Genomic DNA, 17,187 nt, shown 5'->3' on the forward strand with positions numbered 1-17,187 from the left:
GGACAGCTTTGGAAATCACAATACGAGCTCTTTTTCCATCTCTCAAGGCAACAACCTTCAGGAATTCATTGCACTTGATCCTGCTTTGTCTATAACATCAGTAACATGCAGATAACTGTGCTTGCCACCAACTGGCAGGTAAGAAGGCAGAAGAGAGGCAAAAAGCTATGGAAGAAACCTCACCTGGCCAGCTAGAACTGACACTTACAAGGCCACAAGCTGTTGCCCTTTTACACAAAAAATGCTACTTTATTTTGCTATTACTCCATTTACTCTAGAGGGTCCGCAATGGAGGAAGGCAATTCACAATGAGTACGATCAGTCTGATTCCTCTTCTGCAATCACAACCACTGCCAACAGTTGCCATGCTAATGCCTCATCAAGGTGAGCCTAAATCTAGTTTAAAACCATTGCATAATGAGACAATTACAATTTGTTTTGTTCGCTGCCTTCTTCAGAGTTTTGCTTGTAGAAGATAAGCTGAAAAAGCAAACAGCTTTACTACTTTGTATTTTCACTTGGTATCAGTGCTTGTAACTTAGGTTGCAAAAGAAAATTATATATACATAATAATATTTACAAATACTTGCTGTGCTGCAGCATTACTATGAGATGGATTTTTAACGTTCAACACAAATTTACAGCATTGTTAGCACATGCACATTGCATGCTATTTCTATACCACATGCATTTTACATATGCAAAGAAGGTCTATTTCCCAAGGAAATTAATTTAATATTACATCATCAAACATAATGTTTATCAAGCTTTAATTTAGACCTACTTGAAGCTTGCCCAGTGATAGGTCCTCATCTCCAAGAAACGACAAACTACCATGCCCAACCAGATGCCACCCCCGTTACAAAGCAGGATGTCCAAAATGACTTGATCCCACCAGCATTCAGCAAAATTAGGCAGAAGGTGCATGAAGAAGAGCTACAGAATACAGCAAAAAGATTCTGGGTGAGGAACAGCACAAAATTAATACAAATTCACTTTTTAAGTACACATTCAAAAATAAGCTTTTCAGTATACACCATGCTTCAAGGACATGAGCCAAAATCACTGACATTTGATGGGCATCCTTCCACCAACTTCAGAAGGACCTGGGTAGAAGAACCACACATAGAAGACAGCAGAGGTTTCCTTCTCACCACTCCCTGTTGGGGCTATGCTGTACATAAAGATATCACACAGCTCTTGGTGTCTCCACGATGATACACAGAACATTCACGGAAGTGCATCAAACAAGCAAAACTACTGCATTTCTTGGAGGAAAAAAAAAATGCTTTGTGCTTTTAAAAAAATGAAGATAATATCTAGTTTATTTGTGCTAAATAGTTTTAAGAAGAATGTTCTCTAAACCAGCAACAAGATTTAATAAGTAGAATGGATGTATTTGTAACAACTATCAGTACCAAGTACTACAACTGTTCAGGACTTAAGACTTGTTCTATTTCAAAACTCTTTCCTTCATTTACTATTTTTAGGAAATCTACTGACTGTAAAATGATTAAGAGTTCACCAATATTTCAGACACTACAAACTTTGCCGCCACACTTCATCCAGGATGATATTCCACTTGCCCTTCCTGCTTTGTCTCTCCTAAGCACTAACGATGAAGGTACTTCTACAGTGAAGATATTGAAAAATAGGCCAGAAACAAATGAACATCAGACTGAAAAGCTGACACCATCTGGATATACCAAGATATACTCAGTCCCTTAAAGATTTCCCCCAGAAAGTGCACAAATCATTTATCTCTGAAGCAATCTGTTCTGAATACTCAACTAAATCCCACTAAGAGGCATTAGGAGTTAAATGTATTTACAGAAACATTTGGTGCCTTCACACTTTTGACAAAGTGAAGGAGAAAACTGGCCAGTATTTTGTATTTTAAGGCAAGGTATCAACATAACTTACAGAGAGCTAGAAATTGCTTCAGCACCTCTCATTCTCTTCTACAAGAAAATAATTCTCTATTCCATAAGAAAAATGCCAGCAAACAAAAAAAATAGACTGAAAAAGCTGTAGACTGAAAATCAAGACAGCCATGTGTTAAAGCAGTCCCTTTGGAATACTCAAGGAGATGCTTAATAAAACAAACAGCAAACTAAAGAATATTTTTGCCTCTACAAACACACCACCATTTATATCAGTTAATGTGCATACACTGAGTCTGTGGAAGATTATTGCTATGAGTTTTCTACTAAAATATCTTTTTTTAAGGGATGCATAAATAAAATACTGAAAAAATCAGATGTGAGGAAAGGAACAAGAATGTTTTCTGTATACAGTAAGAATCAATACTAGTCCATTTACAATAAACTACAGTGACTGAAATCCACAATGACATTTCCTCTGAAACCTCTTGCAAAAAATCTATCAAAGCAACTTGTTTTTCTCTGAAAAGGCTATGGGAATTTCAACGTTCAGAAAAGGAAATTTGAATTTCTCTTCAGGATCCAAGCTATACACATTGCTATTTATCCTGCTGGAATTTCCCTTTCATGTTTTAAATTAACGCAAAAGGGACACCAGGCTACAAATTTCAGACTGCAATAATCCAGCCAAAGATACCAGAAGTTACAGATAACAGAGCAGCAAAAACCAGACCCCAGGTGTTCGCCAGACTCTCTGAGGTGCTAGCTGTTTTCTCAAACGAGAGATGAAGGTCTGCAAGCATCCCAATTTTGGCACGAGCCAAGTGTCCCATTTCAGAACAGGGAGCCAGCTGAAAGCCATTAATGCTAATCAGAGATGCACAGCTACTGCCCTCACAACTTCTGTAGGTTTCTTATGACTCTCCTGAATTAACTAATTCATTAAAAATCCACTTGGGCCGTGATAACCTCTCTATATGTTGAACCTTACCCAACACATTGTCTGTTCCAATAATCTGCCTTTCAACAATAGGGAATACTAGACATCCCATGTGGTATCAAATTGAAGATGATGGTCATATGATGATCAACTGAATGATAAGAGCACATGTGAAATGAATCCAAATTTATTCTTTTCCAGAAGGGGAAAAAATGGTGCAAAAACTAGCAAAGTTTTTTTTTGTGGACAGGTACCTGTGAAATCCCACTCTTAAGCAGTTTCAAAATAGCTTAGAAAAAAGGGTATCCTTCAATGACAGAGAAGGAAAAATTTGTTTTGAGAATGAAGTCATGGCACCAGTATTTTCAAACCCAAAAGTTTAATTTTAGACAACTAAACCCTTATCTATGTTGTCAGATGGGTCAAGCATTCTCAAGACAGCAAGCTCTAAAGAAAAATTATGCTTTTAAAGACTAAACTCAGGTGTTTACATCCACACTTAGTATTTTAAGTATGGCCCAAAAGCTGATCAAAAATTAGTATTTTTTATCTGAATTGTCCAATTAAAAATATAATGAAATTATATATTTTTACAGAAACACATCCTTGGGGTTTAGGTGACACATAGTCTACTAATCAAGCTCTAGCTAACACAAAAATGAAAAGATTCAGAGCAGCAATTAATCTGCTTGCATTCTTAAAAGAGATGTAACATTAAGTACCAGCAGTCCAAGCAACAGTCAATCAAATGAATCAAGTCAAGCGTCTCTTTGTTTGGGGTTCTTTTTTTATCCAAAATAGGATTTGAAAGTGCCAACAGTCAAAAGACTTCACCATGTGCTTGGGGAACTGTGGTAAAGCCAGATAACAAAAATAAGACAGTGGTCCTCCATGGTGCAGGGGATGACACTGCATGTGAACTAGCTTAAATCCAGGTCTAGTAGAAATCGCTTTATGCCAGTGAACACAAAAAAACTAGGCTTGGGGGATAAATTTTAATGAAAAAAGAGTTACGCACTCAGGCCTCACAACAGAAAGCAACACATCAAATAGTGTCTTGCCACTCCAAATGGACTTCTGATAGGTCCTCACACCTTCCTCATGGATCCCTCAACTCCATTTCACTGTACAGTGTGCACAACTACACACACGAGCCAGCAGCGTGCCCAGGTGGCCAAGAAGGCCAACAGCAGCCTGGCTTGTACCAGAAATAGCGTGGCCAGCAGCACCAGGGAAGTAACTGTGCCCCCATACTTGGCACTGGTGAAGCCACACCTCTGTTCAGTTTTGGGCCCCTTGCTGCAAGAAAGACATTGAAGTGCTGGAGTGTGTTCAGAGATGGGCAATAAAGCTGGTGAAGGGTCTAGAGCACAAGTCTCTTGAGGAGCTGCTGAAGGAACTGAGGTTGTTTAGCCTGGAGAAAAGGAGGCTGAGGGGAGACCTTATCGCTCTCTACAACTATCTGAAAGGAGGATGTAGCGAGGTGAGGTTCAGTCTCCTAAATAACAAGTGATGGGACAAAAGGAAATAGTCTCAAGTTGTACCCAGGGAGGTTTAGATTGGATATTAGGAAAAACTTTTTCACTGAAAGGGTTGTCAGGCACTGGAACAGGCTGTCCAGGGAAGTAGCGGAGTCACCAACTCTGGAGGTATTTAAAAGATGTGCAGATGAGGTGCTTGGGGACATGGTTTAGTGGTGCACTTGTTAGTGTTAGGTTAATGTTTGGGATTCAATGATCTTAAAAGTCTTTACCAACTGAAATGATTCTATGATAATGCATAATACTGTTGTACTTGAGGTAAGGGGATCATGACAGCAGAGCACAGATAAAGGAGAAAGGTGAAAAAGGAGATCAACTGATAAAGGAGAAAGGAAAAAGGAGATCAACTGCTCTAAATCAGGGGATATTAGTCAACATCTGAAGTAGCATGAGTGCTGGCTCCCATAACAGCATCACCAGGCCAGCCTAGATTTCCCTCCTATTCAAGCAGTAGTAAGTCACTTACCTAAACCCCATCTTGCTGTTGTCCATCAATGCAACTGCACCAGTTGCTAAGCATCTGTTTTATAAGGCTTATAATGCAAATCTATACCGATACCTAGTGAGTCATCCTTCTAGTAACATTCACACTTCCCCCCAAGCACAATTCAAGTCTCTCGCATTTGCTCATAAGTAAGATCAATGAGTGGCCTACCTCGGTGAGCTCCCAGGTGATGCTAATAGTCCAGCACAGCCCATAGCTGCGGATCAGCAAAGCCTTCATAGCCCAGCCCCAGAAATGCCCAAAAGCAAATATATCAAAGTGGCTGAGGATTCTCTCCCAAGTAATAACATGACAGTTCACAGCATATTCCTGTTAGCGACAAAAAAACAACCAACCATGAACACAACACTCAACTTCAGAAACACCAGAACAATGAAATTTCTATCTGGTGAAAAAAGCCTGAAATTATAAGGATATTAAAATAAGCATCATTCTACTTTCTTGTCCTTCTAAACTCCACAGAAGAAGTTCCAGTATCATCACAGTATAGCTCAAATTTAAAGGGAGACTGAATAGATCATGTTGTCTGAGGGAGCAGGTAGTTCTTATATGACAAGGGAACAGCAGTGGCAGTAAAATCAATAATAATAAAACCAGCAAACAATACTCCAGAAAATAGTAATTTGCTTTTCTTTGGGGTCTTGACTTGAAATAACCACCCTTCCCTATTTCATGGTGTCTGGTGTTCAGATGTGGTTCATCAGTGGTTAATCCTCATCAGTCTGTGATGTTATGTTACTCATCTCAGTGTTCATTGGGAGTATCCTTTATGTCTTATTTTCCTCACAAAAGCAATTTCCCAGAACATATCCATACTGAGAAAGTATGGCCACAGGGCTGAATTAAAAAAAAAAAAATCATCAAAGGGAACTTGCAGCTATTTTGTCACAGATAAGTGGCAGATTCCTTAAGAATATTAATTAATATTCTAGTCATGAATAAAAAAGGAAATGTGTTCTCCCGTCATGTTGTACAGCAAGTACTAAAAATCACTGCCAAAAAAAAAAAAAAAAGAAAATTGTCTGCTATCAGAAGGCTACATCTGTGGGGTTCTGTCTTGTCACTGGGCACAAACTGAACTATTCCCAACTGGAAAAAAACATATTTAAAAAATAAAAAAAAATAAAAATCTCTGCTCTTCCAACCCTCTAAAATATACATTGCCACCTGCAGGTGATAACACAGCACTGCTCATTACTGTTCAATTAAGAGAGGATTATCTTTCAGGCCAGAGCTATTGCTAATTCTGCACAGATGAACTATGAGGAAGTTGAAAAGGGCATGGCAGGGAAAGATTTATATCTTGGTCTCCATAAAGAGTGCACAATTTCACACAAATTCTTCTAGCAGCAGGCCGTTAAGTGCCACTATGAAACTGTCAGTAACCTTTACTGCTGGTGCTCCCTGAAGCAAAAGCTCAGTATTGCGTCCCGCACGTGCCAGCGCCACTGGTCACTCAGAGACAGGTGCAGCACCTGCCCTAACGATGGCAAAGCTGCAGCTTTAGTGCATGTACCCAAAGAAATCTGAAACTGGCTCGTTTGCCAGCATAAGCAGCAGGGAGTGCACTGTGGGAAGTGCAGGCTCCTGCCTACACCACGATAACTGGTATTCTATGATGAGCAAACACAATGAGGTTACTCCAGAAGTAAGCTCATTTTCAGGGCTTCTGCCTTTTTTTTTTTTTGCCTTTTATTTTTCCTGGGGCTTTTTCCCTTCTATCTCATCTTTCCAGCAGCAGCTCTGCCAGTCATACAACATGATAAACGTTCCTTTATACACTAGCAACTTTGCCAGCCCTGTGCAAGAGACTAAGCTGCAGCCTTCATTATAGTTGCACTTCAAATATTTTCTCCAACTTTAAGTGTCAATATCAGGATTAAAAGTAGTACAGAGCAAGTTTTCACTGACAGCTACAGCCAGGGAATCTGTTGTGTTGTGGATCTGTGCCAGTAGTAATACCAGTCCTGCCTTAACTTTAATCTATTTATTTCTAACCTAAATGACAGGAAAGCCAGGTGAATCTGACTTACCAACAGACTCCTCGTCTCAGCTCACTTTTGTTGCTCAGCAACGTCACTAACCCCCATTCACAGCGCTCCATTTCGCAGTGTGTCCTCCCACCACCCTAACAGCAGGCTGCCCACGCCTCATCACTGCCACCACCACACGCCTCCTGCAGAACAGGCTGCCACAGCCCTGCTCTGGATGCTGGAGTTGTACAGCACCTACTGCTGATCAGTTGAGGTGCAACACCAGAAGCATCCAGAGTTTTCCAGGTAAGGAGGCTGTATGCACCATCAATCAACTAATGTAAAATTCCTGCACCGTAAAGATCCCTGTTGCCTCTTACATGCTACGGGGCAGGAGTTTGCAGCCAGCATTGATTAGGTGCTGTACAGTAGCTTGCATACATAGTAAATTGCTATTTGCCAAAGATAAAGTATTTCCCTACTCTTGAGGCATGAGTCTGATAACAGGGCCTGCTACACAACAGGTGGCTATGGTGCACACATGTCCAAACCCAAGGGCAAGGAGGAATGTCGGTCAGGAGGTGGGCAGTAACTTGATGTGAAGAGGACAAGACTGGCAACTCTTGCCTCTCCGTGCAGTAACCCCCTTCTGCTTGGTGCTTCACTGCTCACACCCTTCTGCCTGCCTCCCAGTATACTTTTCACAGTTCTTCCAGGCCACCTTTTACTAGCTCAGCTCCCCAGGCAATTGCCCTCACCTGAAGGAGAATGTTCTTTGTATTGAAAACTGTTTGCATCCTGCTCAAGAGGCAGAAGAATAAGCCTGCCTTTCCACACCACTCCACATCATGGTCTATGGAAGTAATTTCCCAACGGCAACAGCACCAGTGCTTAAGCTGGGTGATCGGAAGGCAGCAGAGCCCTGCATTTGCAGTATCTGGATTTCCACATATTCAGAGGCATCCCAGGCATATACTAAGATCAGAGTCATAAGGCAGGACCAAAGTTCTTTGATTGTAGCACTCTGGAATTGAAAAAAACCCACCTGATCTGGGAGACACACACCATATTGGCCTCGTTTAAATACTACCTTGCTAAGCCTGTTTTCAGTAACCAAGCTCATATAGCTCACACAAACGGAATTCAAAGCCATCCCACTGCAAACACATCTCACCCTCCTGACTGCACACCCGTTTGAACATCTGCATTAGAAAGAATATGGGCATGACACCTTCTCACAACAACAGAAGTAACACAAAATTGACACAAAGGCTTGTTGACTCTGTAAAGTATAGGCACACGCTTGCACTGCTCCATGCCAGTAACTTCAGATTTATCTTTTCCACCCATGTAAAATACATCTAAAGTAGCCAAAATGTCCAATAAGGTACCACAGATACATACCATAATATCTGCTTCCCTTGTGGCATATCGAAGGTTAGGATCCAGCCAGTACATCACTGCTTTCACCTGCTCAAAGTTAAGGAAGAGCACGAACACCAGGAATAGAAAATAAAGCACACTGAGGCCTGCAAAAAGAAAAAACAAACCCCAAAACCCTCCGCTTTACAATCATGTTCACTTACAAAACTCCTTGGGACACGAAGTGTCCAAAAAGTAGTTTTCAAGCTGTTGCTCTATAAGTGCCTAGTTTGCAGAACCGAGTTTTCTACACACAGCGGCTACATGAAAAGCTTCATGAGACACAAGCTTCAGAGACAAAAGTCAGATAGTAATCTCTGGGCACTCAGCACTTCATATCACCTCCTGTTGCAAGTGATATAATATCTGCTTAACTGCATGACGCCAGTCAAAACAGAATCAGTCTAATCAGCTTAGAAAGGAGTAGTACAAGGCTGTGATCAGGAAGCTCTTTAGTAAGAGATACATTAGGACCCCAGGATTGGATTAGCTCTGTCCCTTCTCTTCATGTATTCTTGGTGTCACTAATGTAGGTCCCCAAACCTCCACGCAGATTTCAACATAGGTTTCACCTGGCAATTCTGAGCTACACCGGCAATAAAAACTGGTTAAAAATATAAGCTAATGCATGCTTGAGTTACTTTTGTGAGATGGAAAATTTGCTGTTTGAGGCTTTTAAAGATTACTATAATTTGTTTTCACACTATTATTAATTAAGAAACACTATGCTATTTGGGACTACCACCTCTCTCCTCCTAATGTCTAAATACGAATTTATTGGATTTTTTATAGAAACACTTGTAAGAAGTTGAGTCCTAGGTATAGATAAGTGAGTAGGTGAAGCTGCTGTTGGGAGCATATCTCTCCATCATTCACAAGTTAACAGATATCTAAGGCCACATTTGGAAGAAGCAGATAAACACACAATTTCTGTAGTCTAGGACTCAAACTTACTTGTCTCCTGCAGCAATGTCATGGAAAGCAGAAAGATTAATGTGAATATACATCCAAAATAAACTATAGTAATTAAAAAAAAAATATTTTAAACTATAAACAGAACTCACACATTATTAAACCCCAGCATATGTCAGAGAAAACTTCCTTTCAAGTACACACACACGAACAGGAAGGATGTATACTGTCCTCTGCAGTACATCCTAAAAACACATGAGGTAAATAGATGACAAATTACTGCAAAAAGTACAGTCTGCAGGCGAGGGTGCATCCTGAAATATCAAGGACACACTACTCCTGCCTTTCTTCTACTGAACAGGTCTGAGACCTCAAGTGTGGCTAAATAGGCCAAACAGAGCAAACAGAATTACACAGGGAAAAATGTTGCTCTTTGATTTTGTGTGCAGCCTTCCCCAGTACGTACAGGGGGTCAAGCTCTGACAGTTTCAACACTGAGAATGTCCTTTTAATTTACATTTGCTGAAACTTCAAATGAGCAGTGTTTCCCAAACTTCACAAGGAGGAGGATCCTTTAACAACTACTGTCTAACCAGCAGTATCCTCTCAGTTTCAACGGATGAGTAATCAGCTGCTTTGGGAGGCTACTTATTTTTAGCTGTATAAGGCAGCAGGAGAGAGAAACATTCAGTCCCCTAAAAAAGCAGATCAGTTTTTAAGTCAAATGTGCCCAATTCTCTGCAAATGTGCTTGAAGTCTAGGATATGCTCTGTGAATCCTGAGTTATTTAAAAATAAAATTCCTTATATTCTTGCCATATAATTCACATGTTTAAGGAACAGGGTTTCACTCACTAAGTTCTGTAGTAATAGAATTATTTTCTAAACTATGGATGCAACTAATATTTGCATGTATTTTTGCTGATATTCTAAGTTAATAAGGTGAATACATACATGTTAAGAATATTAATAATGTATGTTAAACTATACAACAGTACAATTTAATAAACATATCAGCACATTTTGCCAATAATGAAAAGAAGCACCCTACTAAACTGGATTTAGTTAGAAGTCAGATAGCATATGCAGTAGCTATAAAAATCTCAGATCTTTCTGGGGTCAGAAGAGACAGCAGTAGGAAGGGTGTGGGGGAAGGAGATTAGGAAACACAAACACAAAACAGGATTAAAAGAGAGTATTAGAATGAATGATCCCTTTCTGGTGATTTAATTTACATCCTCCTGACACAGAGTAACTAGCACAACATTCCCAAACATAATTAAGAACAGATTATAAGCAGCTACTCAGAAGCAGGAGGGAAGCGACATTCACACAAATTTGGTGCACAATTACGTTCCATGACAATTCCATTCATCTGAAAGCTAAAACAGTAGGTCCCACAGAAGCACAAAAAGATGAGAAACACAACTTAAACTTACCAAAAACCATTCTCCATATTGCAGGGTGGGGACGTGTAAAGGGTCCTGCGGACAGTAAACAAAAAGTCTATTAGAAAATAGTCAATAAGAACCACATAATCTATTCCCAAGTGCATCTCCTATGAGGATTTGGCATGAGCACGGATCAGTTCTCCATCAAACTACATAATATACCTAAAAGCTGGGGCTCTATGCTAAAAACAAAAAAAATGGTCACAGCAGATTTTAGAAAAATGAAACCGTCAATTAGTAGGGTGTAGACAAAATTTTACATCCGAGTATCATGTATTCAAAAAAAAGCAAGATACCTATGTCCCTTACCAGTGTGAAATTACTTACTTCGGAGACAGTGATTAAACTGACTTTATGAAAATCTCTCAATGTGAAAGCAGAGAAGGTAAGTCTAGTGAAACTAGAAAGACTGTAAATATAAGTCATATCTTCAGAGGTAGCAAGAAGTGGCTGAACAAATATTTTCAGCACACACTGCAGATTGTTCTTTTACCACTGTATGCATAAAGCTCATTCCTCTGGCATTCAGTTTTTCAGGGAGTGATTTGTGGAAAGTATGGATTAATGATTTTTAACATGAGAAAAATACATCCTAACTCCAAACTACAAATATGTCCAAAGCACAAACAGTTTTTTCCTGACCACTGCCAATCCTGAGACAGTTTAAACTTGAGTCAAGAACTATGCTCTTGCCAACAAGTAAAAATCTTATATAAATAAATAAATAAATAGTATTTAAAACGCTGAGAAGGCAGCAGTTCCTCCACATAATAAAGTGCTACGCAAGCATTTTCAACAATTTGCATTTTCTGTTCCTCATACAATTAGCAAAAATTTTGTCCAACTTAAATTTTGACTGAGCAACTGTGGTTTTACACTGTAATGTGAATTCAACCGTTCTAACTATCATCATCTTTTGGTAAGGTAATTTATGTGAGCTGTTCTATCTCTGAGAAATCGTAGACTGACACTTCTGTTAAAACACAGAAGTCTGAGGCAGACTTGAATAATGTTTAAGGACCTGGCAGCATCGTTACTTAGCAATTTGACCTGCAACTGCACATCTGCAAATAGAGACACCGATTTTGAGAACCTGACTTCCTTGTTAAGATACAGACAAGCTATAAATAACATGCATTTTACTGTTATCTCTGCGAGTATGATTGCAACCCATTTTTAAGATGTTCCTTAACTTAAAGGAATTCAAAAGAGAAAAAAAAATTTAAAAGTTGGTACTTAAACAAAAATCAAAATAAATATAGTGACAATAAAGAGAAATTCACAAGTTATAAAAAGTGAAGTATAAACCTTACTCACCATTAGGAAAAGCTAGAACACTGATGATTAAAAAGAAGAAAATCACAGAGAGGATACCCCTCCAAATATTATCCTCTGGGACAGAATCATCCCTGAAGAGACAGACAACATAAAGTGTTAAAGTACATTATAAGGATGATGTCAAAAGGCTCTGAAGATATAGTATTTAAATAAAGACTACATGGAAATTAAGTACAAGAAATAAGCATGGTGAGTTCATAACAAGTCAAGACAGTAACTGCACTGAATGCTTTTCACTCTGTACTTCTGGGTACCCCTTTCTTACAAAGGAGGTAAAGATATAATCAGTACGTGTGAGCCGTAAGTGCTGTTACAAGTCAACGCAGAGGCAATGACAAAATTTAACATAGAGCGAAAGAAATCTTCCTGCTTTAACATTCACAGAAACATCAGCAAAAGTACTTTTATATAGCAGAGACCTAGACCAAAAACTCTGGAAGCCCGGATGCAATTCCTAGGTTTCTCAGAGCTGTTTTGGTCATGCTCGCAATCCCTTTCACTTCCTTTGGCCTGTTCCAAATGCCAAATGTCTCAGGTGTGTAGAAAGAGGATAGAAATAACGATTACAATTAGCTTTTGGAAATAATTATTACACTGCATAGAATATATGCGTAGCAGAGACAGCTAAACTTAAAAGAACAAAGGAAAAATATCAGCTTGCTTTAGATCTATTATGTCAAAGTTCTGAATAAAATACCAGGTATTATTTGTACTATTGTTACATTATGGTCAGAAAAGAGACCTAGGAAATCATGTTGGAACACCAAGGTAAACTTGACTGAACTCTTCTTTCTTTTCAGCAATATGAGATACAGTCAACAGCAACAAGATTAACAAAAAGGAAAGACCACCAGAGTTTTCTAACCAGCAGTCTAGGATACTTCAGTAAGGCAAATAGAAATAAACTTCAGATTGTCATCATATGCACACCTAACATTTCTCAACGTATCGCCCAGCACAGCTGAAATTAAAGTTTTACTATCATGATAATTTCCATGTACTTAGGATCAGTTTATGTAAAGATATTCTTTTATTTATTCTCAACCCATGATACTAAAAAATTCCCAGCAAACTTTATAGGAATAAAGCTTTCCTGGCAGAGCATGTCTTCAGTAAAGAATTCGTGACACCATAAACGTGCTCCACATTAGGTATTTGCTGCAGTTATAAAATATTTCTCTATTTGCCAAATTATTTCCCTTTCCCTCAAAATCAAAACTCAGCAGCGTCACAGCAGACTTTCATCATTGTAAGGCATTTAAGTGCTGTGTTAGTTTAACTGTATGGCAGGAAAAAGTGCTTTAAACATGAATGGTTTCTCTGTAGGTCTCAGGGACCTGACACAGCTTTTTTTCTTTTCTTTTTTTTTTTTTTTAAAAAACAGCTCAGTAGAGGATTATCAGCCATTTTCCATCAGTCATGCTGCACAGGCTGACGTTTTACACCAGCTATGATCCCCAAGTTCCAGAGCTTAAACTCTGGCTCCCTTGGCAATCTCAAGAGCCTCATGCCATCCATGACAAGGAATACTGGGCATAAGATAGAACATAGGAAGCTCCACCATGAGGAGAAACTTCCTTACTGTGAGGGTGACAGAGCACTGGCACAGGCTGCCCACAGAGGTTGTGGAGTCTCCTTCTCTGGAAACTTTCAAAGCCCAACTGGATACGTTCCTGTGTGGCTGCCCTAGGGGATCCTGCTCTGGCAGGAGAGTTGGACTAGATGATCTTTCCAGGTGCCTTCCAACCCCTGACATTCTGTGATTCTATGATCCAGCACAGTTAATGCCGCCAGCCAGAGCCTCAAGCTCTGATGGCGCAGGCAGCAAAGCCACATTCCTGTTTTAACATATGCAAATAACATGCATGCATATGCTGTCACAGGTCCCACCAAATGGGGAGATTTTAAAAATTTTTTTCTGAAAAAAAGAACCGATTACTGGTCACATCACTGTACACTTTAGTATGGCCAAGAAAGAAGTGAAAGACTCTGTGATCACATCACTTAATTGCCAGGCCAGTTGGGCTGAAGGGTCCTCCTCACCTTTGCAGACCAGGATTCCAAGCACTACTCAGCTCCACACCCTAGTCACATTGGCAGCACTTCCCCTAAAAATCAACAAAGATGTTGTATGCGGTGTTAAACCACATTTCATTCCAAGTGAGTGGTAGTGGCATTTAATTTTGGCTTACAGATACCTTTCAAAAGGGACACACACCCAATCTTCCTGACAGATGCAGCTAAGAATAGGTGGGAGCAAGAGACTCACTACTGTGCACTAGTTAGGAAAAGAATTAGTGTTTGCCCCAGAATAACTATTTTGGGGAACACTAAAAGAAACGGGAGCAAAGTAACTGTTGGAGGAAAGACACAATCACAACAATCAGGGAAATGTGCTAAATCATCTCCTCAGGAACTTTGATGCCTTAGAAACTTTGATGCTGGCTTTTAAATATAAACATTCATGCAGCAAAAGCAAGGTTTCTAATGTTTGTGTGGGAGGACAGATGGAAATTATCTGAATTTAAACCCACTTTACTAGCACATTTTTTACTTCTGTGGCTTTTTGGAGAATAAAAAACCAAAAGCACACAATAACTGCATAATCTTTTTTCCTTTCCTGCTCTTCTCTCTCCTCCAGAGCAGCACACTACACTGGCACATTACGAAAATGTAAACTAGTAAGTTATTACATCATGGATTTTTAAAACAGTGAGGATACCCAGCCGAAGAAAAAATAGCTAGGACACTAAGCTTAGAGTGTGTTTGGGGAAAAAAAAAGTCTTCTATAAGCTTCCCAAATCAAGCCTAAATGCACAATAAGCCAGTTTAATCAACTCCATTAATCAAGGGATGTGAAAGACAACAGCCCTACATCTTCATAGGTCTTACTCCCGCTTCCATAAACCCCTGCAACTTCACATCACAAGCTACCAATCCGTCACCTTCCTCAGTCCTGTTGCTCCAAAAAATATCCCCCCGAGCACTCACCTGCCTTCCTGCTGGTGGCCTTCAGGCTCAGAGAAGGCCACATCCCTCTCTCCAGGCAGGAAGGGCACAGGGAAAGCCAGAGCCACTCCACGGCCTGGAAGCAGAGGAGCCTGTGTATGGCTCATTCAAAACCAGGGCAGCTGCAGCCATTGTCAGAAGCACTAGAAGGATATGCTTTAAATAAAACCAGAATACCCTCTGCTCCCCATTTCAACAAGGAAAAGTTAAACACACATTTATTTTTATGGATTATTGCTGCTACCTAAATATTACTGCTATCTGAAGCTCAGCTTCATCCTTTGCTGTGAGCTCAAACAGTGTCAGCTGCTCTCAGCAATCTCAAGAAGACCCCATATCATGGCTCAGTCCCTCCAAAGGAAAAGCATTTTCGGTGTTTTTCTGAAACACCATATATTTCTGATATAAAAGAACTACAGAAAATACGAGATATACTTTAAGGGAAGCCGAATTTCCTCTGTCTATGTTGAAGTTCCTGAAAAAAAAAAATTTTACTTAACAACATCAGTAAGAATGTATCATAGAAAATCCCCTCCTTAATATATTGACCAGAAGAGCTACGGAAAAGCTGACAGCAACGGGGAAGCAAAGAATCACTTGTCACACCTCACTGGGAAGCCTTGTGCCCAGGAGGTAAGAACAGGAGTCTCGCTAGAGACTGTAAGCATGTGGGCAACTATCTCCTCCCCCCTACATCAGTTTCTCAAAGAGTACGTATGGTTTGGGTAGTGCCCAAAACAAGGCAACAGAGAATGGTGCTGGAAACTACCATGATAGTTAGAAATAGCTGAAGGTTGCATGATGGAAGCACAACCTGAGGAGAAACAGAGGAGAATTAAAAAGAAGTCAATGAGTATTTAAACACACATGGTGAGGCTGAGCAAAGACACAGACTGGGGGAAAAAAATGAAACTAAAACACTCAGTTATAAAGCTAGCAAGACAAATGAAAATAAAAGCTAGCAATCCTCTTGAAAAAAATGAAAACAACAAATCCCAGATGCAAAGCAATATTCTTTGGGCCTAGAAGACTCCATAATTCTGAAATTGCTGCTTGACTCATTCTCTGCTTGAAAGAAGCAACCGCTCACCTTTCCTTTGCTAAAGGTGAGCGACCGATTCCATTAACCCTTTGGAACGATGTTGGGATGAGTACCCCTTAATAACTCACAAGTCTGACTTAAATTAGTCCTACAGCAAGAAAAGTGATTGGACAAGGGCAGCCAGTGCAAGAGGAGAACTTGTAGCAAAGTCTCTAATTAAACATTGCACCAATGCACAGAAACATGTCCCTGATTTAAGAGATAAGAGGGTATCCCCAGGACATTATACCTTGGCTTAGGTAACAAGATCCAAGTAGAATAAGGGATGTGTTCACCAAAGATATCTTCCTTGGGGCCACACACAAGTTGAAACAAGAAAAGGCAAATTTCAGACCACTTGCAGCTACACTATTTTGGGTTTCCTTATGCTCCTTTCTCGGCTCAACACAGACTTGACCATTATTTTTAAAGGTGACAGAAACTATACATTTGGATTTGCAGAATAAAATAAAAGATTACACGCTGAAATGTCTATTGGGCCTAGGGACAAATAATGTTTTTCTGTCAGATGCAGAAGTTTAATCAACGAGGCCACTGAAACACCTGTGTACAGACAATGACACAAAAGTCTAAGTGAGCCCAAACCCCCACGCACAACTCAGCCACAACATCTCTCAGGAATCACTGTTCGCCCACAGGCTGCATGATTTAGCCTAACGCAGGATTACGTTATCATCTTCACAGCCCCATTCAGCAGAAGGCAATAAAAAGTACGAACAACTTAGAAAAATACTGCAAGATGCCCTTCTGACTGCACTGCTACACCCTTTGTTTACAAATAAGGCTCCTGAAAATCATCGTGTCCATTCTTAGCTGTATTTCCAGGAATGACTGCAGTGGCGAAGTCCATAGGTCCTGCGGCGGGCAGAGGCGGGCGCGAAGCCTGTCAGCACCGTGTGCCCGGCCTCAGGCAAAGTGTGCGGTGTAAAAACGGCGACACAAAACGCTCACTCCAAACGCTCCATAAACTCTCTACCTGAGTGATGTCACCGCCCGGCTTCTTGACAGCCTAATACAAGCCATTTTTGGCAACTGCCTGAAACACACGTTTTGGTAAAGGCTTTTACGGCGAGCCTCAAAACGATCAAGAAGTTCCCAGGAAAGGCAGCAGA

The 17,187-nt window shown here is 40.1% G+C and overlaps 1 protein-coding gene across 1 annotated transcript in view; it reads right to left on the bottom strand.

Moving 5' to 3' along the window:
* The window catches only part of PTDSS1 (phosphatidylserine synthase 1), a gene marked incomplete at its 5' end in the record, with an annotated part of 27,093 nt that extends 11,306 nt beyond the window's left edge, over positions 1-15,787 (bottom strand). Inside the window, 7 exons of the mRNA XM_009866401.1 lie at positions 785-936; positions 5,020-5,178; positions 8,247-8,371; positions 10,615-10,659; positions 11,944-12,035; positions 14,956-15,049; positions 15,743-15,787. Coding sequence (XP_009864703.1) covers positions 785-936; positions 5,020-5,178; positions 8,247-8,371; positions 10,615-10,659; positions 11,944-12,035; positions 14,956-15,049; positions 15,743-15,787 — 712 coding nt within the window. The remainder of the gene's footprint in view (positions 1-784; positions 937-5,019; positions 5,179-8,246; positions 8,372-10,614; positions 10,660-11,943; positions 12,036-14,955; positions 15,050-15,742) is intronic.
* Positions 15,788-17,187: the final 1,400 nt, after the last annotated feature.

The sequence above is a fragment of the Apaloderma vittatum genome, unplaced genomic scaffold (assembly GCF_000703405.1).
Source record: "Apaloderma vittatum isolate BGI_N311 unplaced genomic scaffold, ASM70340v1 scaffold23453, whole genome shotgun sequence".
NCBI lineage: Eukaryota > Metazoa > Chordata > Aves > Trogoniformes > Trogonidae > Apaloderma > Apaloderma vittatum.